We start from the raw sequence: 18,447 nt of genomic DNA on the forward strand, positions 1-18,447 counted from the left end.
TACAAAACTTTTTGAGTTTGCATTTCAGTAGATTGATTTGGAGGAGATAAACTGACATTTTAACAATATTGAATGTTCTAATTCATGAACATTGTATATCTTTCCATTTATTTAGGTCCTCTTTAATTTTTCACAACAATATTTTATAGATTTATTTGACAGAATTTTTACATATTGTATTCATCCCTAAATATCCATTTCCAGTTTTAATTGCTGGTACAGTCATGTGCTGCATAACAACATTACAATCAATAGTGAACCATATATACGGCAGTGGTCTCATAAGATTATTTATTTATTTATTTTTGAGATGAAGTCTCATCCTGTTGTCCAGGCTGGAGTGCAGTGGTGCAATCTCAGCTCACTGTAACCTCTGCCTCCCAGGTTAAATTGATTCTCTTACCTCAGCCTCCAAGCAGCTGAGATTACAGGTGCCTGCCACCATACCTGGCTAATTTTTGTATTTTTAGTAGAGATGGGATTTCACAATACCATATTTTTACTGTACCTTTTCTATGTTTATATATATTTAGATACACAAATATTTACCATTGTGTTACAACTTGGGACAATATTTAGTATAGTAACATGCTGTACGTTTTTGTAGCCTAGGAGCAATGGGCTATACCACATGGCCTAGGTGTGTAGTAGACTGTCTAGGTTTGTGTAAATACTGTCTATGATGTTTACACTATGACAAAATCATCTAATGACACATTTCCCAGAATGTATATCCATTGTTAAGTGATGCATGACAGCAGACAGGAAGAAAATTGCTTTTTATGTTGACCTTTTATCCTGAAACTTTGCAAAATTTGCTTATTAGTGATAGTTTTATTTATATAGGGTAAAACTTAGGATTTACTCTGTACATGACCACATCATCTGCAAATAAAAACAAATTATCTTCTTCATTTATAATCCATAGGTTCTTTGTTTACTTTTCTTGCCTGATTGCACTGGTTAGGACCTCCAGCAGAATGTTGAATAGAACTAGTAAAAGTTGTCATTCTTGTTTTGTTCCTGGTTTTAAGGAAAAAGCAATTAAGTTTTTACCATTAAGTGTGATGTTAGTGACTCTCTGTCTCAGTATCTTTTTAAGATTGAGGAAATTTGCCTCTATTTCCGTTTTACTGAGACTTTTTATCCTGAATGACTACTGAATTTTGTCAAAAATTTTCTGTATATATTGATATGATGGATCATTTTTCTCCTCTATTCTGTTAATGTGTTGAATTATATTAAATAACTTTCTAATGTAAAACCAACCTTGCATTTTTTTTTATATGCGGTCTCTGTCTGTCACCCAGGCTGAAGTGCAGTGGGGCAGTTATGGCTCACTGCAACCTCAACCTCTTGGACTCAAGTGATTCTCTCACCTCAGCCTCCCAAGTTCCTGGGACTATAGGCATGTGCCAACATGCCCGGCTAAGTTTTTAATTTTTTATAGCTACAGGGTCTTGCTGTGTTGATCAGGTTGGTCTCAGACTCCTGAATTCAAGTGATCCTCCCACCTTGGCCTCCTGAAGTGCCAGGATTACAGATGTGAGCCACCAAGCCTAGACCAACCTTGCATTTCTGAAATATATCCCACTTGGTCATATTTTATTAGAGATTGCTGTATTTGATGTTCTAATATTTTGCTACAGAATTTTACGTCTATACTAATGAGAGATATTGGTCTGTGGTGTTCTTTTCTTGAAATGTTTTTGTCAGGCTTTGGTATCAGAATAATACTGTCCTCGTGAATGTCCCCTCCTTTTTTTTTCTAAGAGAGGCTGTGTAGGATTGATGTATTAGTCTGTTTTCAGGGTGCTGATAAAAACATACATTGGGCAATTTACAAAAGAAAGATGTTTAATTGGACTTACAGTTCAATATGGCTGAAGAAGCCTCATCATCATGGCGGAAGGCGAGAAAGAGCAAGTCATGTCTTACATAGATGGCAGTAGGCAAACAGAGAGAACTTGTGCAGCGGAACTCCTCACGAGACTTACTCACTATCCCGAGAACAGCACGGGAAAGACTTGCCCCCATGATTCAGTTACCTCCCACCGGGTCCCTCCCACAACACATGGGAATTCAAGATGAGATTTGGGTAAGGACACAGCCAAACCATATCATTCTGTCCCTGACCCCTCCCAAATCTCACATCCTCTCATTTCAAAACCAATCATGCTTTCCCAACAGTCCCCTAAAGTCTTAGCTTATTTCAGCATTAACTCAGAAGTCCACAGTCCACTCATTCAAAACAAGGCAAGTCCCTTCCACCTATGAGTCTGTAAAATCAAAAGCAGGTCAGTTATTTCCTAGATACAGTGGGGGTACAGGCATTCGTAAATACAGCCATTCCAAATGGGAGAAATTTGCCAAAACAAAGGGGCTACAGGCCCCATGCAAGTCCAAAATCTAGCAGGGCAGTAAAATCTTAAAGCTCCAAAATGATCTCCTTTGACTCCATGTCTGACATCCAGGTAATGCTGATGCAAGAGGTAGGTACTTAGCATTGAGCATAAGTACACTTTTGTGGCACCTGGGGTTGTATAATGTAAGCATCTAGGTCATATTTTAAGCTTTAATTATAAATCCTTTCAATCCCGAAGCTATTTTCTCTTCATAGCAAAATCTCCTTTGACTCCATGTCTCACATCCAGGTAACGATGATGCAAGAGCAGCTCTGCTCCTGTGGCTTTGCAGGGTACAGCCTCCCTCCTGGCTGCTTTCAGGGTCTGGTGTTTAGTGTCTGCAGCTTTTCCAGGTGCACAGTGAAAGCTGTCAGTGGATCTGCCATTCTCAGGTCTGGGGGACAGTGGCCCTCTTTTCACAGCTCCATTAGACAGTGCTCCAGTAGAGACTCTGTGTGGGGGCTCTGACCCCACATTTCCCTTCCTCAGTGCCCTAGCAGAGGTTCTCCATGAGAGGCCCGCCCCTGCAGCAAACTTCTGCCTGGACATTGAGGCATTTCCATAGATCTTCTGAAATCTAGGCAGAGGCTCCCAAACCTCAGTTTTTTACTTCTGTGTGCTCACAGCCTCAATACCACGTGGAAGCTGCCAAGGCTTGGGGCTTGCATCCTTTGAAGCCATGGCCCGAGCTCTACATTGGCCCCTTCCAGCCACAGCTGGAGTGGCTGGGACACAGGGCACCAAGTCCCTAGGCTGCACTCAGCATGGGTACCCTGGGCCTGGCCCACGAAACCACTTTTTCCTCCTAGGCCTCCTGGCCTGTGATGGGAGGGGCTGCCTCCCATCTGACATGCTCTGGAGACATTTTCACCGTTGTCTTGGGGATTAACATTCAGCTCCTCGTTACTCATACAAATTTCTATAGCTGGCTTGAATTTCTCCTCAGAAAATGGGATTTTCTTTTCTATCACATTGTCAGGCTGCAAATTTTCCAAACTTTTATGCTCTGCTTCCCTTATAAAAATGAGTGCTAGGCCTGGTGTGGTGGTTTACACCTGTAATCCCAGCACTTTGGGAGGCCGAGGCGGGTGGATCACCTGAGGTCAGGAGGTCGAGACCAGCCTGACCAACATGGCAAAACCCCATCTCTAGTAAAAATATAAAAAATTAGCCAGGCGTGGTGGGGTGGTGGGTGCCTGTAATCCCAGCAACTTGGGAGGCTGGGGCAGGAGAATCACTGGAACGCGGGAGGCAGAGGTTGCAGTGAGCCAAGATCGTGCCGTTGCACTCCAGCCTGGGCAACAAGAGCAAACCTATGTCTCAACAAACAAACAAACAAAATACTGAATGCTTTCAACAGCACCCAAGTCACCTCTTGAATGCTTTGCTGCTTAGAAATTTCTTCCACCAGGCCGGGCGCAGTGGCTCACGCTTGTAATCCCAGCACTTTGGGAGGCCGAGGTGGGCGGATCACGAGGTCAGGAGATTGAGACCACGGTGAAACCCTGTCTCTACTAAAAAATACAAAAAATTAGCCGGGCGTGGTGGCGGGCGCCTGTAGTCCCAGCTACTCGGAGAGGCTGAGGCAGGAGAATGGCGTGAACCTGGGAGGCGGAGCTTGCAGTGAGCCGAGATTGCGCCACTGCACTCCAGCCTGGGCGACAGAGCGAGAATCCATCTCAAAAAAAAAAAAGAAATTTCTTCCACCAAATACCCTAAATCAACTCCCTCAAGCTCAAAGTTCCATGAATTTCTAGGGCAGGGGCAAAATGCCACCAGTCTCTTTGCTAAAGGATAACAAGAGTCACCTTTGCTGCAGTTCCCAACAAGTTTCTCATCTTCATCTGAGTCCACCTCAGCCTAGACCTTATTGTTCATGTCACTATCAGCATTTTTGTCAAAGCCATTCAACAAGTCTCTAGGAGGTTCCAAACTTTCCCACATTTTCCAATCATCTTCTAAGCCCTCCTAACTGTTCGAATCTCTGCCTGTTACCCAGTTCCAAAATTGCTTCCACATTTTGGGGTATCTTTTCAGCAGTGCCCCATTCTACTGGTACCAGTTTACTGTATTAGTCCATTTTCATGCTGTTGATAAAGAAATACCTGAGATTGGGCAATTTACAAAAGAAGGAGGCTTAATTGGACTTACAGTTCCACATGGCTGAGGAAGCCTCATGATCATGGCAGAAGGCAAAGAAGAGCAAGTCACGTCTTACATGAATGGCAGCAGGCAAAGGGAGAGAGCTTGTGCAGGGAACTCCTCTTTTTTAAACCATCATATCTCGTGAGACTTATTCACTAACATGAGAACAGCACAGGAAAGACTTGCTCCAATGATTCAGTTACCTCCCACTGGGTCTCTCCCAGAACACATGGGAATTCAAGATGAGATTCAGGTGGGGACACAGCCAAACCATATTAATTGATAATATTTATTCCTTAAATGTTTTATATACTTTCCCAATAAAACTGTCTGGGCCTGAGAAGATTTTCTGTTATGAATTCAATATCTTTAATAGATAGAGGGAGCTATTCAGATGTTCTGTTTCTTCCTATGTCAGTTTTGGTAATTTTGTTCCTTCTTTGTTTATGTCATCTAAGTTTTTAAACTTATAGGTATAAAGTTGTTCACATTATTTTCTTGTTATGGTTTTAATTTCTATAGAACATTTAATGATATCTCCTTTTTTATTCCTGATATTGGTAATTTATGTCTTTCTTCTTTTATTCTTAATTAGTTTAGCTAAAGGTTTATTAGTTTACTGATCTTTTTAAAAAACATTTGTTCTTATTGATTTTCTTCTATTGATTGATTTCTATTTTACTGATTTTTACACTTTTAATATTTTCTTCATTTTTCCTTTTTTTTTCTAGCCCCTTCTTAGTTCTATTATATGAAAGATTCTTAGATTAGATTCCTCAGCTTTTCTATTGAAGTTTTCATTTTGACAATCATATGGTAATTCCAAGAACTCTTTCTGGCTTTCAATTGTTCCTTTTCTGTGAGTGTCTGCTCTTGTTGTATGAATACAAGATTTTCTTAGTTCTCCCTGAGGCTGCTGTCCTTTTTTAAAAAAAAAAAAAAACCCTCTCTTCTATTCTCAGAATTATCTCTGTTTCATCTGGATTCATTTTCTTCTTTTTTTGCCATGGGATATATGTGCATAGCTGTGTGTCTGTCTGATTTTCTTCATGAAGACTTTTCTCAAGTGTCTGGTGACTCTTGGCTGTCTGTTCATATTGAGAATTAGCCAGTAGCATGGCTGGCTCAGGCCTTCGTGATATGGGTGAGGTTTTTCAAGAGGCAAAAACTTTGCTTTATGATAGAAGACAAAGGGGAGAGGGGGAGGGTGCAGAATACACTGCCCATCCCCCAATGCCAGAATGTGGAAGGTGTTTTGAGCTCCCTTAGTCCTCCTACCTCCCACCCCAAGAAAGTTCACTTAATTTGTTTAGTAAAGATCTATTTTGTGTGTGCATGTGTGGCACATGTATGTATGCATCTGAGAGTTACTTAGCTGCAGCCACTTGCACATAGGATTATAGGGAGAGATGAGCTTCCATATCACTCTTCCTACCATTATGAGGGCATTGTCCAGGTATGAAGCCTTTCCAAGGCTTTGCTGTACTGGCTGGCTTTTTCCATAGCCAAAGCCTGCCTCCATCTGGGTTCTAGGCTGTAATTTTCTACACTCAGTTTTATCATGCTATACTCTTTCATTTATTTTCTGATTTCCAGAAATCTGTAGACTTTTCCTATATGCTGATGGCCTTCTTCCCATTTCCCTCATTATTGTGGATGCCTTTTTGTTTCTTTGCTACTCTTTTGATGATCTCTCCAAATGGATATGAGAGATAAATGGAAATCTTCAACCTCCCATCTAAACCAATGCATAGCATTCTTTTTAACTTCTTTATATAGTAGTTTATAATTTTCCTGATTCCTAATCCCATGCTGCCATTTACTGGTTTGTGACCCTGAGTAACTTGTTTAGCTTCTCTGTGCCTGTTTTTTAAAATAGAGATAACAGTAGTACCCATGTCATAGGATTGTTGTAAGTACTAAATGAATTATTATATACAAAGCCCTTAGAATAACTTATAACATAAATAAGCCCTATATAAATGCTTTCTGTATCATGGTTAGGTTGTGGTCTAATTGTGTAATTGTGCATGCGTACGCTGGCTGGCTCTGCATTCCACATTTGTGTGTTACAACAATGCTGTGGTGGGTGTCTCTGCTTAGTGTTCATGCTCTTGGTATGTTGTAAGAATTTTTCCACAAAAGGTAGAAGTTGCTGGAGGGAAGCATGAGTATATTCTAGATTTTCATGGAGACACCAGATTACTTTCTTTGCCCTCCAGCCAACTGTGGATGTGAGAATTCTCAATGGTTTTCATCTTTTTTTCCAAGCTGATGGACAAATAGGGATGGATAATACACTTTGATCCCTCAGCTGCAGAGCTATAAAATAAACAGGTTAAATTAAATTTGTACTTAGAATTCCTAATAATCATGAGCTGTAGACAAGGCTCACCTCACTCACAGGAGTGTGTACCTGAAGGAGGGCAGGGGCAGCTGGGATGGGCCACTGAGGAGTAGCTCAGCTGTCAGGGCCAACCGTGATGGTGGAAGTGTTAAAACTAACCCGCCAGCCTGGAGCTCAGTCCCTGCTGCCATGGTCGAGCCCTCACTAACTCCTACCATCTGAGGCACAAAAAGCACTTTCCCCCTTGAATGGTTGGAGGCCTGAGCAGAAGCTCCAGACAGGCACTGGCAGGAAGCACTCACTAGCTCTGGGCCAGTGGGAAGCACCTACCTCAGGAGGGTTCCACTCAGAAACTGGCAGCTCCATCATGCCTCTTAGCCATGTCACCTCCTGGCCACGTTCTCCTCACTCTGCACTTGGAGCTTCCTCTCCACAGGTCATTCTTCTACTGGCAGATATTTCCGTGAGACCTCTGAAACCTTGTTTCATTGCCAGCAAGCCCTCCTTCACCCTTAGCCTCTTCACAGAAGACTACTATGGCCCTCTCTCTGATAATACCACCTTGTTTGTTACTTACTACATTGGACGATGCTCAGTTTGGTTATCCTCCATTTACTAGGGAAGTGCATCAGGTAGAAATGGGATCTGAGCACTGACTGGTCCTTTTCCTTCAACAACACCAAATCCTGGAGCAAGTTGTGGCTACCGAAAGAAGAGAACAAAAGATAAAAACAACTTAGTGGCAGGAGGTGGGGTGGTGGTGGTTGGACAGAAAGCGAGTCAGGAAAAAAAAATTGAGAAGTGCCACCCTATGAGAGTGACACATGCGGCTAGCTATTGCTTTTAGAGCCCACCTAATGGCATTAAACAGTGCTGCCTTTCTGTTCTCACGTATTTATGTTCCACCTGGTTACACATAACTCAAGCGGCTCAGACTTTGTTTCACTGTTGTAGAGACATTGATTTGGAAGCTCGTGGCATATAAGAAATCGGTTTAATCATCATCCTCAGCAAACTAACACAGGAACAGAAAACCAAACACTGCATATTCTCACTCATAAGTGGGAGCTGAACAATGAGAACACATGGACACAGGGAGGGGAATATCACACACCCGGGCCTGTCCAGGGGTAGGGGCAAAGGGGAGCGAGAGCATTAGGACAAATCCCTAATGTATGCAGAGCTTAAAACCTAGATAATGAGTTGATAGGTGCAGCAAACCACTATGGCACGTGTATACCCGTATAACAAACCTGCACGTTCAGTACATGTATCCCAGAACTTAAAGTAAAAAAGAAAAAAAAGAAGTTGGTTTAAGCCTAATGGGAGATTGAAAGCTCTCTGCATTTCTTGTCTATGGCATCTTCATTTGATGTTAATAGGAATTTGTAATGCATAAGAGAATTCACGTAGAAATATTTCCTATGTAGAAATATTTTCAGAATATTTTATTGTTATGGTAAGTAAAAGGATGTGGAGGAATTTGATGGAGAAAATCAAATTATTTCAGCTTAAATTTTAAAACTTTGCAGGGCAACATGATCTTATTGCTAGAAACATCCTTCCAAGAAGGAAAAAAACAGGTATCTTGGATTCTTTGTTAAACTTCTCCTTAGAACAAATTTTTACAAAGTGTGTCTGTCTTTAAGGAGATTCATCTGTGGGGTGCTATAAGGATCTTTTTGCACAGTGGTCTCCATTGTAAGGGGTCTCTTGACTAGGACACCGGGGTCAGCATTTATAACAAGCCTTCAGGGTTTTAATATTTTTTACAAATGACAGAGATTACATATAGCACAGTGGGGATATGTTGTCATCTCCCCTTTTATAGGTTAACAAGCTAGGAACAAAATGAGAGTTCTGACTCCTTTTCCAATGTGTGGTTGTCTACTGTCTTTGTTGCCTGGAACTCAGTGTCACGCAATGAAAGGGAGACAAACTTAAGTGATTATTCCAAGATCCCACACAAACTCCTATAGGAATAGGAACAGGGTAGGGGGTGGGGGATGGGGGCGGGCCCTTGCATCTTGGTTGATCAGACTACAAGCTCCTCAAGCCCTAGGTACACCACTGCAGAACTCTCCATGTTGCACTGAGCATTTCAAGTGGCAGCTCCTCAGAACACATTAGTTAATTTGATTTCCACCTGGTACTGATCTCCTCCTTGCAGTTGATTTTATTTTAGAAAGTAATTTGTAGTTTAGAGATGGCAAGCAAAAAGCTTGTAATGAATTAGGAGCCTATAGGAAACATATATTTATTCTAAAGTAAAGCAGGTTTGGCTCTGTGTTCCCACCCAAATCTCATCTTGAATTGTAATTCCCATATATTGAGGGAGGGACCCATGATCCCCATGTGTTGAGGGAGGGAGGTGATTGAATTATGGGGGCGGTTTCCCCCATACTGTTCTCATGATAGTGAGTGAGTTCTCATGAGATCTGGTGGTTTTTATAAGTGTTTCATAGCTCCTCTCTTGCTCCCTTCTCTCTCCTGTTGCCTTCTGAAAAAGATGCTTGCCTCCTCTTCACCTTCTGCCACGATTGTAAGTTTCCTGAGGCCTCCCCAGCCATGCAGAACTGTGAGTCAGTTAAACCTCTTTCCTTTGTAAATTACCCAGTCTCAGGGAAGTTCTTCATAGCAGTGTGAAAATGGACTAATACAAGCATGTTTTTGCAGTAAGTTATTAACCGTCAGGGTTAACTTTGATATGTGTATTTAGCAATCTGCTAAGAGGCATTTTGTGTGCCAGGTTATTAACCACAGTGTCAAGTTCAATACCAAAGGAGTCTTTTTTATCTACCTTCCCCCCTGACTTTATTTCAAAGCATAATCAAAGCTTTATTCTTCATTAGATTTAGTATTAGCGAATTTAGTTTTTGGCAATTTTTATTCTAGTTCTGTTATATACCATTCATAAATTGAAATGATTGTGCCAAAACATGTTAAGTTTATAGAATGGTAATGTACTGTTGGGTGCATTGTCATGGTACATTATAGATGACTCTGGAGCAAGATTTACAAGTAACAAATACAAGAAAGTTGTAAGTATGAAAAATCTGTACTTACTGTGTTTCACTCATAAAAACGCTGCTATCTACTTTCCCCATGACCACTACCACCTCAATTACACAAAATTAAAATGATCCTACTCTTTGCTTCATGTCGCAGACACCTTTGTAATTGTATTAATTCCTGCATCTGTGGCCCTCCCTTTTGTAGGCACCAGTGGTATATTTGATATATGTCCTTCCCTTCCACCTTTCACTTATTTAAATTGTGGTGTTTATGTGTGTTGTAATTAATGAGCATGGCTTTGGGCTCTGAATCTCTAATTCTTTTTCACTCAGTGTTTATGATATCTGTCTATGTGGCTATATATGAATTTGGTTCATTGCTTCTGACTGCTATGTAGATATCCATCTTCTGAATACACCAAAGTTTTCTTATCCATTTTCCTACCGATGGACAACTCTTTGCTTCTAAAGCTAGAGCTACGTAAGGATGCACAGCGTTGTATTTGCTTCTTTGTGGATGTATGCAAGAGCTTATCTCAGAGCACAGGTGAAGAAAATGCCCAGGTTTAGCAGATTTTTAGCATCTTTAAGGCAAAACTCAGTGCCATCAGTATAATATAGGATCTCTGGAGCTTTAAAATATATACATTTTGTATAAAAGATGACACTCAAAAGCGCAGTTGAGAGTATCATTAATTATGAACTGCAGTGTCTGAAGAGTCTATTTTTGTAGCATCCTTTTCCTTTCCTCCTAATGACTGTGCAGGTGTTGGTGACCGCCTTACCTGCTCACCTGCTGAGCCCAGGTTCCCAGGGAGGGAGCCAGCCCAAGTTATTTGAGGACTAGGCAAATGTAGCATGTCAATTTCTATTTAAAGAAATTATTTCATCACCTAGTAGGTACTTAAATGTTTTTTTTTAATGTTACTCTTTTTGCTTTTCTTTATCCCTATGCATCATAAATTAGAGTTAATGCAAGTCTTTGTTCCTGTTGTTTATTGAACTTGCTGTAGAATAGCAGTGCTGGAATATGTTATTCTAACAAGTAAATACTGCGTCATGTACCACAGGATATTATAATTTGTTTTTATATATCTTTATATATTCATCTTTGTGTCAGAATCTGTTGGAAAAAAAAAGGTTTGGAACCAATGTTTGTTTGACTGATGGTGTTTGAAAAATTTCAAGTGTAGTTTATTCAGAAACCCTGAGGAAAAGATCACACATGCAGCCCAGCCCAGTGAAGTTTTGAGAGGGGTTCTCAGGGTGGTGAAAGGAGAAATAATCAACCAGTCAGAACAGTTAAATTAGCTGGCCCCAGAAAGGATCTGTGAGTTGGAAGACGGCCCTCTTATCCTGCTGACTAGTTGATTTCCAGTACCTAGCCTGGCTTACCCCAGGTCATTTCCCCCTATTCCTCAAAGACTTAAGGGCCTGACTCACCCCCTCTCTCTGCAGAACCTCTCTAATACACGTACCTGTCACTGCTTCCACATCCATGGCTTGACCTCTCCTCCACTGACCTGTCTTCCTTCTGATCTCTGCCTCCCACCTCCACAGTCATACCTTTGACTTGTGGCCTGCCTCACGTTAGATTCCTAATCACTGACCTCAAATAGTCCTCAAAGCCGCTTGGCATGCATGTGTATTTCCGTGGTCATTCACTCTCCTGCCCTTCCACATGACTGTTTCATGCCTTCTCCTCCCTCAGTCCTCCAGTGCCTCCTTCCCTCCCTTGCTCTTGGCTCATGACCTTGCTTCCTACCTCACTGAGAAAATGGGTGCACTACATGAAAACTCCCGCCAGCTACACCACTTGCATGCATTTGTGCCCATGTATTTGACCTTTTCTCATGTGACTGCAGATGGCCCACATCTGCGCCCCATGAGGGACACCTCCACACTCAGGGGCTGCATCCCATTCTCTCACATCTCTCCAGCACAGGCTCCAGGAGACTCCCTCACTCTCGCTTGCATTGTCTTTTTCCCTTTCTATAGGATCATCCTCATTGGTGCATAAACATGCTGTTATTTCTTCTACCCTGGCCTCACATTTCCCTCTAATTCTGCCTCATTTGTCTTTAAACAAAACTTGTGTAAATTGTTCATGCTTACTGTCTCCAATTCCTATTCTTTCATATTATCTTGAATCATTAGTCCACCAAGACACCACTTCTGAAAGTCTCTGGTGATCGGCACCTTTCTAATGCCATGGTGCTTTCTCAGGCCTCACCTTACCTGACTCCTCTCTCCTGGAAACACTGTTTTCACTTGATTTTCAGGTCCCTACATCACTTGCTTTTCCTCCTGCCTTTCTGACCACTCTTCTTTAGTGTCTCTTCCTCCTTCCCTCCCTCCATGTCTCCTCCCCTCCGTTTCTCTCTTCCTCTCTCCCTTTTTTTTTTTGTGTGTGTTTTGTTGTGCGTGCTTCTTGCCCACTCTCCTTCTCTGATGGCCAGACCGTCTTGGGCTCTGTTCTTGGGCCATGCGTCTGCTTTTGTCTGGTCTCAACACAGTGGCCAGAGTGGTTTTGTTAATAACCTTACACATCACTTCTTCATCCGGAAACCTCCAGCAGGTTCCCATCTGATTTAAAGTAAAAGTCAGTGTCCTCACTATGACTTTTGAAACCCTATAGAATCAGGCCCATGATTATCTCTCTGCCCTTATCATCAACTCCTCTCAACGTTCTTCAGTCCATTCCAGACACACAGGTCTTCCTCTGTGTTCCTTGAACAGCCAGGCTACTGCCTCAGGGCCTTTACATTTGCCTTTCCCTTGACCCAACATGCTTTTCCCCCAGAAGAAAGCCTGTCCAGCTTCCTTCCTTCAGGTCTTTATTGAGAGTCACCTTCCCCTGGCTATCCTGTCTACGTTTAAGTCCTCCTACCAAAACGTCCTCTTCTTTGTTTCATAAACTATGTATGTTACTTATGAATAGTTTAATTATATGTCTTCTCCAAAAAGGTAAGCTCCAGCTGTGCTTAAGTTTAGTTCCAATCTACAGCACCTAGAGAGTGTTTGGTATGTGGTAGTTGCCTACTGAGCATTTGATGAATGAATGCATATAAGCAGACACCTTAAGAAGGATACAGTATATAATACTGGCATAAGGACAGACTTATAGACCAATGCAATAGAATTGAGAGGCCAGAAATAAACTCTCACATACAGTGTTCAACAAGGGTGTCAAGATAATTGAATGAGGAAAGAATAATCTTTTCAGCACGTGGTGCTGGGACAACTGGATAGCCATATGCAAACGAATGAAATTGGATCCCTACCCCACGCTACATGGAAAAAATAACTCAAAATAGATCAAAGACCTAAGTATAAGAGCCAAGACTAGAAAACTCCTAAGAAGAAACAAGGATGTAAATCTTTGTGATTTTGAATTAAACAGTGGTTCTTAGATGTGACACCAAAAGCACAAGCAATAAAAGAAAAAGAAGATAGGCCAGGTGCGGTGGCTCATGCCTGTAATCCCAGCACTTTGGGAGACCGAGGCGAGCAGATCATGAGGTCAGGAGATTGAGACCATCCTGGCTAACACAGTGAAACCCCATCTGTACTAAAAATACAAAAAATTAGCCAGGTGCGGTGGCGGGCGCCTGTAGTTTCAGCTACTCGGGAGGCTGAGGCAGGAGAATGGCATGAACCCGGGCGGTGGAGCTTGCAAGTGAGCCAAGATCACGCCACTGCACTCCAGCCTGGGAGACAGAGCGAGACTCCGTCTCAAAAAAAAAAAAAAGGAAAAAGAAGATAAACTGGGCTTCATCAAAATTGAAACCTTTTGCGCTTCGAAGGATACCACAGAAAGGTTGCAGATATTTGCAAATCACATATCTGAGAAGGAACTTGTATCTAGAATATATAAAGAACTATTAAAACTCACAATTAACCCAATTAAAAAATGGGCAAAGGATCCGAATAGACATTTCTACAAAGAAGATTTTTTAAGTGGCCAGCAAGCACATGGAAAGATATTTACATCATTAGCCATCAGGGAACTACAGATCAAAACCACTGTAAGATAATACTTTATACTCATTAGCATAGATATAAACAAAAAGGCAAATAATAACAAGATTTGGTGAGGATGTAGAGCAGTTGAAACCCTTGTACACTGCTGGTGGGAATGTGAAATGGTACAGCCACTGTGGAAAACGGTTTAGCAGTTCCACTAAATGTTAGCCATAGAGTTACTATGCGATCCAGCAATTCCACTCCTAAGTATGTACCCAAGTGAAATAAAAACATATGTCTACACAAAAACTTGCACATTAATATTCATAGCAGCATTATTTGTGATAGCCTCAAATGGAAACAACCCAAATGTCCACCAAATGATGAATGGATAAATGAAATGTGGTTTATTTATACAATAGAATATTGTTAGGCAATAAAAAGAAATGAACTAGTAATACATGCCACAATATGGATGAAACTTGAAAACACTATGCTAAGTGAAGGAAGCCCATCACAAAGGACCACATACTGTATGATTCCATTTATGTGGAATTTCCAGAATAACTACTTTAATACAGAAAGTAGACTGGTGGTTGCCTATGGGAGATAAGGGATTGGAAAATGACCATTAAGGGGCATAGGCTTTTTGGAAGGTGCAAGGAAAATGTCCTAAAATGTATTGTGGTGATAGTTGCACAAACTCTGGGTATACTAAAAGGTATTGAATTATATACTTTCATTGGGAGAATTCTATGGTATGTGAATCAATAAAGCTGTTGTTGGTTTTTTTTAAAACAAGAATACATTTACAAGCCTAGAGAGTGTTCTAATTCTTTTAGAATTGATATCCAAGATGATTGGTATCCGAGAAGATTAAATAAATAAATAAATAAATAAGTTAGAAATGTTCTATGGCCTATTTTATTAGTAACTAATCTTTAGCCTTTGAGGGTAGATTTGACTTTAGAATAGCCAAAAATAATTTAATACCAAATCTCGGGAGTTTATCGGTAGCCAAACTGCCTCATACAGTTGGGAGTAGAAAACCAACAACAGAAAGCCATTTTCACTTACTCACTGTGACTAGATAGATACCTAAGAGTTCCACAAATCTTTTGTGACTTTGCAATTCCATTTCCCTAGAGTAAGCACAGAGCCTCTCAAACTCAATGCTAAGTGAACCACAGTTATTTGAATGTATAAGTTCTTGGGAGTTTCTTTAAACTTCATTTACATTACTTTATAGTCTAAGTGTATTTGGACTCCTCAGCTAAATTGCACCTTGTGTGCAAAAAAACTGTTTTGTATTTCCTTTGCAAATCCTCCTACCCACCCCCTAACCCCCACCCTTGATCCCTAACCACCACCACCTAGACAAAGCCATAAAAAAGGTGATTTAAAATCCTCATTTTAAAATTGATTACTGTCACAGGTCAGGTTTCCCAGCAAAGCAAACTCTGAGATGGAGACTAGTGTGCAGGACTTTCATTAGAGAAAGCTCTTGAGAATCAACACTTGAAAGGGATGGGAAAGGAAGCTGATTGAACAGAGGGAGAAGTTGGGCAACAAAGCCTCAGCTGATTTCATAGGGAGCTCTGAAGCTGGAGTGGTCAGGTTATTATTTTCCATCCCGATAGACCAGTCAGTGGGTACAGCAGCCTCAGGAGACAGAAGCGAGTGTGGTCAAGGTGGCTCTCCTCAGCTCAGGTGTGTCTTATAGTAGCCCTTGCAGCAGCTGGGAGAATAATTCCTTCAGTTCTGATGGGACATCTCGGCAGCACGTCCCAGCATTCTCTGGAGTTCCCTTATACTCGGAGTGTTGCCTCTTCCAAGGTCCAACTCCTTAAGCAACTGTTTCTGCAAAGATGTGCTTAGGGACTGTGATTCAAAGTAATCTCCACATTATAAACTTCAGATTTGTGCTGTGATATACTTTGAAAATAGGGAGTTTCTTCTAATCAGATTGGCGTTAACTTTATGACTATATAAGATATCAGTGCTATATTATAAAGCCTAAGCAATAGAAAAAAATGCCTGGACTTGGCAGATACCTAATCCATTTATAGAAGTTCATCTGTGAATGGATTAGAAGCTTAAGGAACTTATGACCAAATGGAGTTTTTCAGGACTCTGCCAAAGTTTGAAGGAAGTGCTTTTTGAACTGTAATCTATTACATTATAAAAAGATGACATAAATGTTCTCATCAATATTTTCCAGAGTGCAGGGTACCTTTCTTATGGCTTTAGTTCACATGGACTTGAATATCATATTCAGGAATCTTATTTCAGGTTGATCACTTGATTTATAAAAGTGTGTGGCAAATGACAGTTATTGACATATGATTTCCTTATCATAACCAGGGAATTCTCTGAGACATATAATTCTGGCATAGGTGAAAAGCTAGATATGTAATCTTTTTTTTCTTTTTTCTTTTTTTGTGATGGAATTTCACTCTTGTCTTCCAGGCTGGAGTGCAATGGCACCGTCTCAGCTCACTGCAACCTCTGCCTCCTGGGTTCAAGCAATTCTCTTGCCTCAGCGTCCCAAGTAGCTGGGATTACAGGTATCCGCCACCAGGGCTGGCTAATTTTTGTATTTTTAGTAGAGATGGTGTCTCACTATGTTGCCCAGGCTGGTCTCGAACTCCTGACCTCAGGTCTTCTGCCCACCTCACCCTCCCAAAGTGCTGGGATTACAGGCATGAGCCACTGTGCCTGGCTGATATATAATTTTTCACAGCCGTCAGGGCTCAGATTTTTCATGCTGTAAATTATATTCGTAGTTTTTCTACTTTATTCCAGAAAATAATTCAAATATTTTTCTACTTTATTCTAAAAACAATGGCAGAAACTAGTAGAATAAAAGTCAACTGCTTACCCATATACCTGCAGTGAACATTGGGAATTTGAAATTAAAAACATAACACCATTTACATTAGCTCCAAAAAAATGCAGTCCTTAGGTGTAAATCTAAAAAGAAATGTACAAATATAGATGAGAAAAACTGCTAAACTCTACTGAAAGAAATCAAATAAAATATAAATAAATGGAGAGATATCCTATGTTTATGGATGGGAGGATTCTCTATTAAGATGTCAGTTCTTCTCAACTTGATGTATACATTGAACACAATCTCCATCAAAATCCAAGCAAGTTATTTTATGGATATTGACAAACTGATTCTATTGTTTATGTGGAGTGGCAAAAGACCCAAAAGAGCCAACACAATGCTGAAGAAAAACAAAGTCAGAGGACTGGCACTAACCAACTTTGAGACTTGCTGTAAAGCTACAGTAATGAAGACAGTGTGGTATTGGTGAAAGAATAGACAAATAAATAAATGGAACAAAACAGCCCCAAAATAGATCTACTATTGGCAAAGGCAATTCAATGGAGAAAGGATAGTCCTTTCAACAAAGGGTGCTGTAAAAACTGGACATCACATACAAAAAAAAAAAAAAATGAATCTAGATAGGGACCTTATACCTTTAACAAAAATTAATCCCAGATGGATCAGAAACCTAAATGTAAAACACAAAACTATAAAACTTCTAGAAGATAACGTAAGAGAAAATCTGGGTGTTCTAGGGTTTGGTAATTAATTACTTTTTAAATTCAGTTCCAAATGCATGAAAGAAATAATTTATAAGTTAAACTTCTTCAAAATTAAAAAGTTCTTCTCTGCAAAAGAGAGTGAAAAAAGCCAAAAACCGGGAGAAAATATTTGCAAAATACGTAAATGATAAAGGATTTGTATCCAAAATACGCAGAAAAACTCTTGAAATTCAGCAATGAGAAAACGACCCAGCCAGTCATGGTGGCTTACGCCTGTAATCCCAGCATTTTGGGAGGCCAAGGTGGGTGGATCACCTGAGGTCAGGAGATCGAGACCATCCTGGCTAACACGGTGAAACCCAGTCTCTACTAAAAATACAAAACTTAGGCAGGCATGGCATGGTGGCGGGTACCTGTAATCTTGGCTAACTAAGGAGGCTGAGGCAGGAGAATCACTTGAACCCGGGAGGCAGAAGTTGCAATGAGCTGAGATTGCACCACTGCACTCCAGCCTGGGTGACAGAGTGAGACTCTGTCTCCAAAAAAAAAAAAGAAAGAAAAAAAGAAAACAATCCATAAACAAACAATCCAATAGCTCAGTCATTGCTGTGCAAATGCAAAATGGTACAGCCACTTTGTAGGACAGTTTGGCAGTTTCTTAGAAAACTAAGCATACTTTTACCATATGATTTAGCAGCCATGCTCCTTGGTATTTACCCAAATGGGTTGAAAACTTATGTCCATACACAAACCTGCAGATGGATGTTTATAGCAGCTTTATTCATGATTGTCCAAACTTGGGAGCAACCAAGATGTCCTTCAGTAGATGATTGGATAAAATTATGTTGTACATCTATATGAGGGAATAATAATAACTGTTAAGAAGAAGAAATGAGCTATCAAGCCATGAAAAGACATGGCGGGACCTTAAATGCCTGTTCCTAAGTGGAAGAAGTCAGTCTGAAAAGGCTATATACTGTATGATTCCAAATATATAACACTTTAGAAAAGA

The 18,447-nt window shown here is 40.7% G+C and overlaps 1 protein-coding gene across 4 annotated transcripts in view; it reads left to right on the forward strand.

Annotated features, from left to right (window-relative positions):
* The window catches only part of ANO10 (anoctamin 10), a 263,376-nt gene that overhangs the window by 161,024 nt on the left and 83,905 nt on the right, over nucleotides 1-18,447 (forward strand). For 3 of the 4 annotated variants that reach the window (XR_009214716.1, XM_058443565.1, XM_058443564.1), the window contains exon 12: nucleotides 9,407-9,475. The exons of the other annotated variant lie outside the window; for it this stretch is intronic. Coding sequence is in view for 2 of the 3 variants with exons in the window: in XM_058443565.1 (XP_058299548.1) it covers nucleotides 9,407-9,475 (69 nt within the window). In the remaining variant the exon portion in view is untranslated. The remainder of the gene's footprint in view (nucleotides 1-9,406; nucleotides 9,476-18,447) is intronic. 4 annotated transcript variants of the gene reach the window in all.

Source organism: Hylobates moloch, unplaced genomic scaffold (genome assembly GCF_009828535.3).
Source record: "Hylobates moloch isolate HMO894 unplaced genomic scaffold, HMol_V3 SCAFFOLD_8, whole genome shotgun sequence".
Taxonomy (NCBI): Eukaryota; Metazoa; Chordata; class Mammalia; order Primates; family Hylobatidae; genus Hylobates; species Hylobates moloch.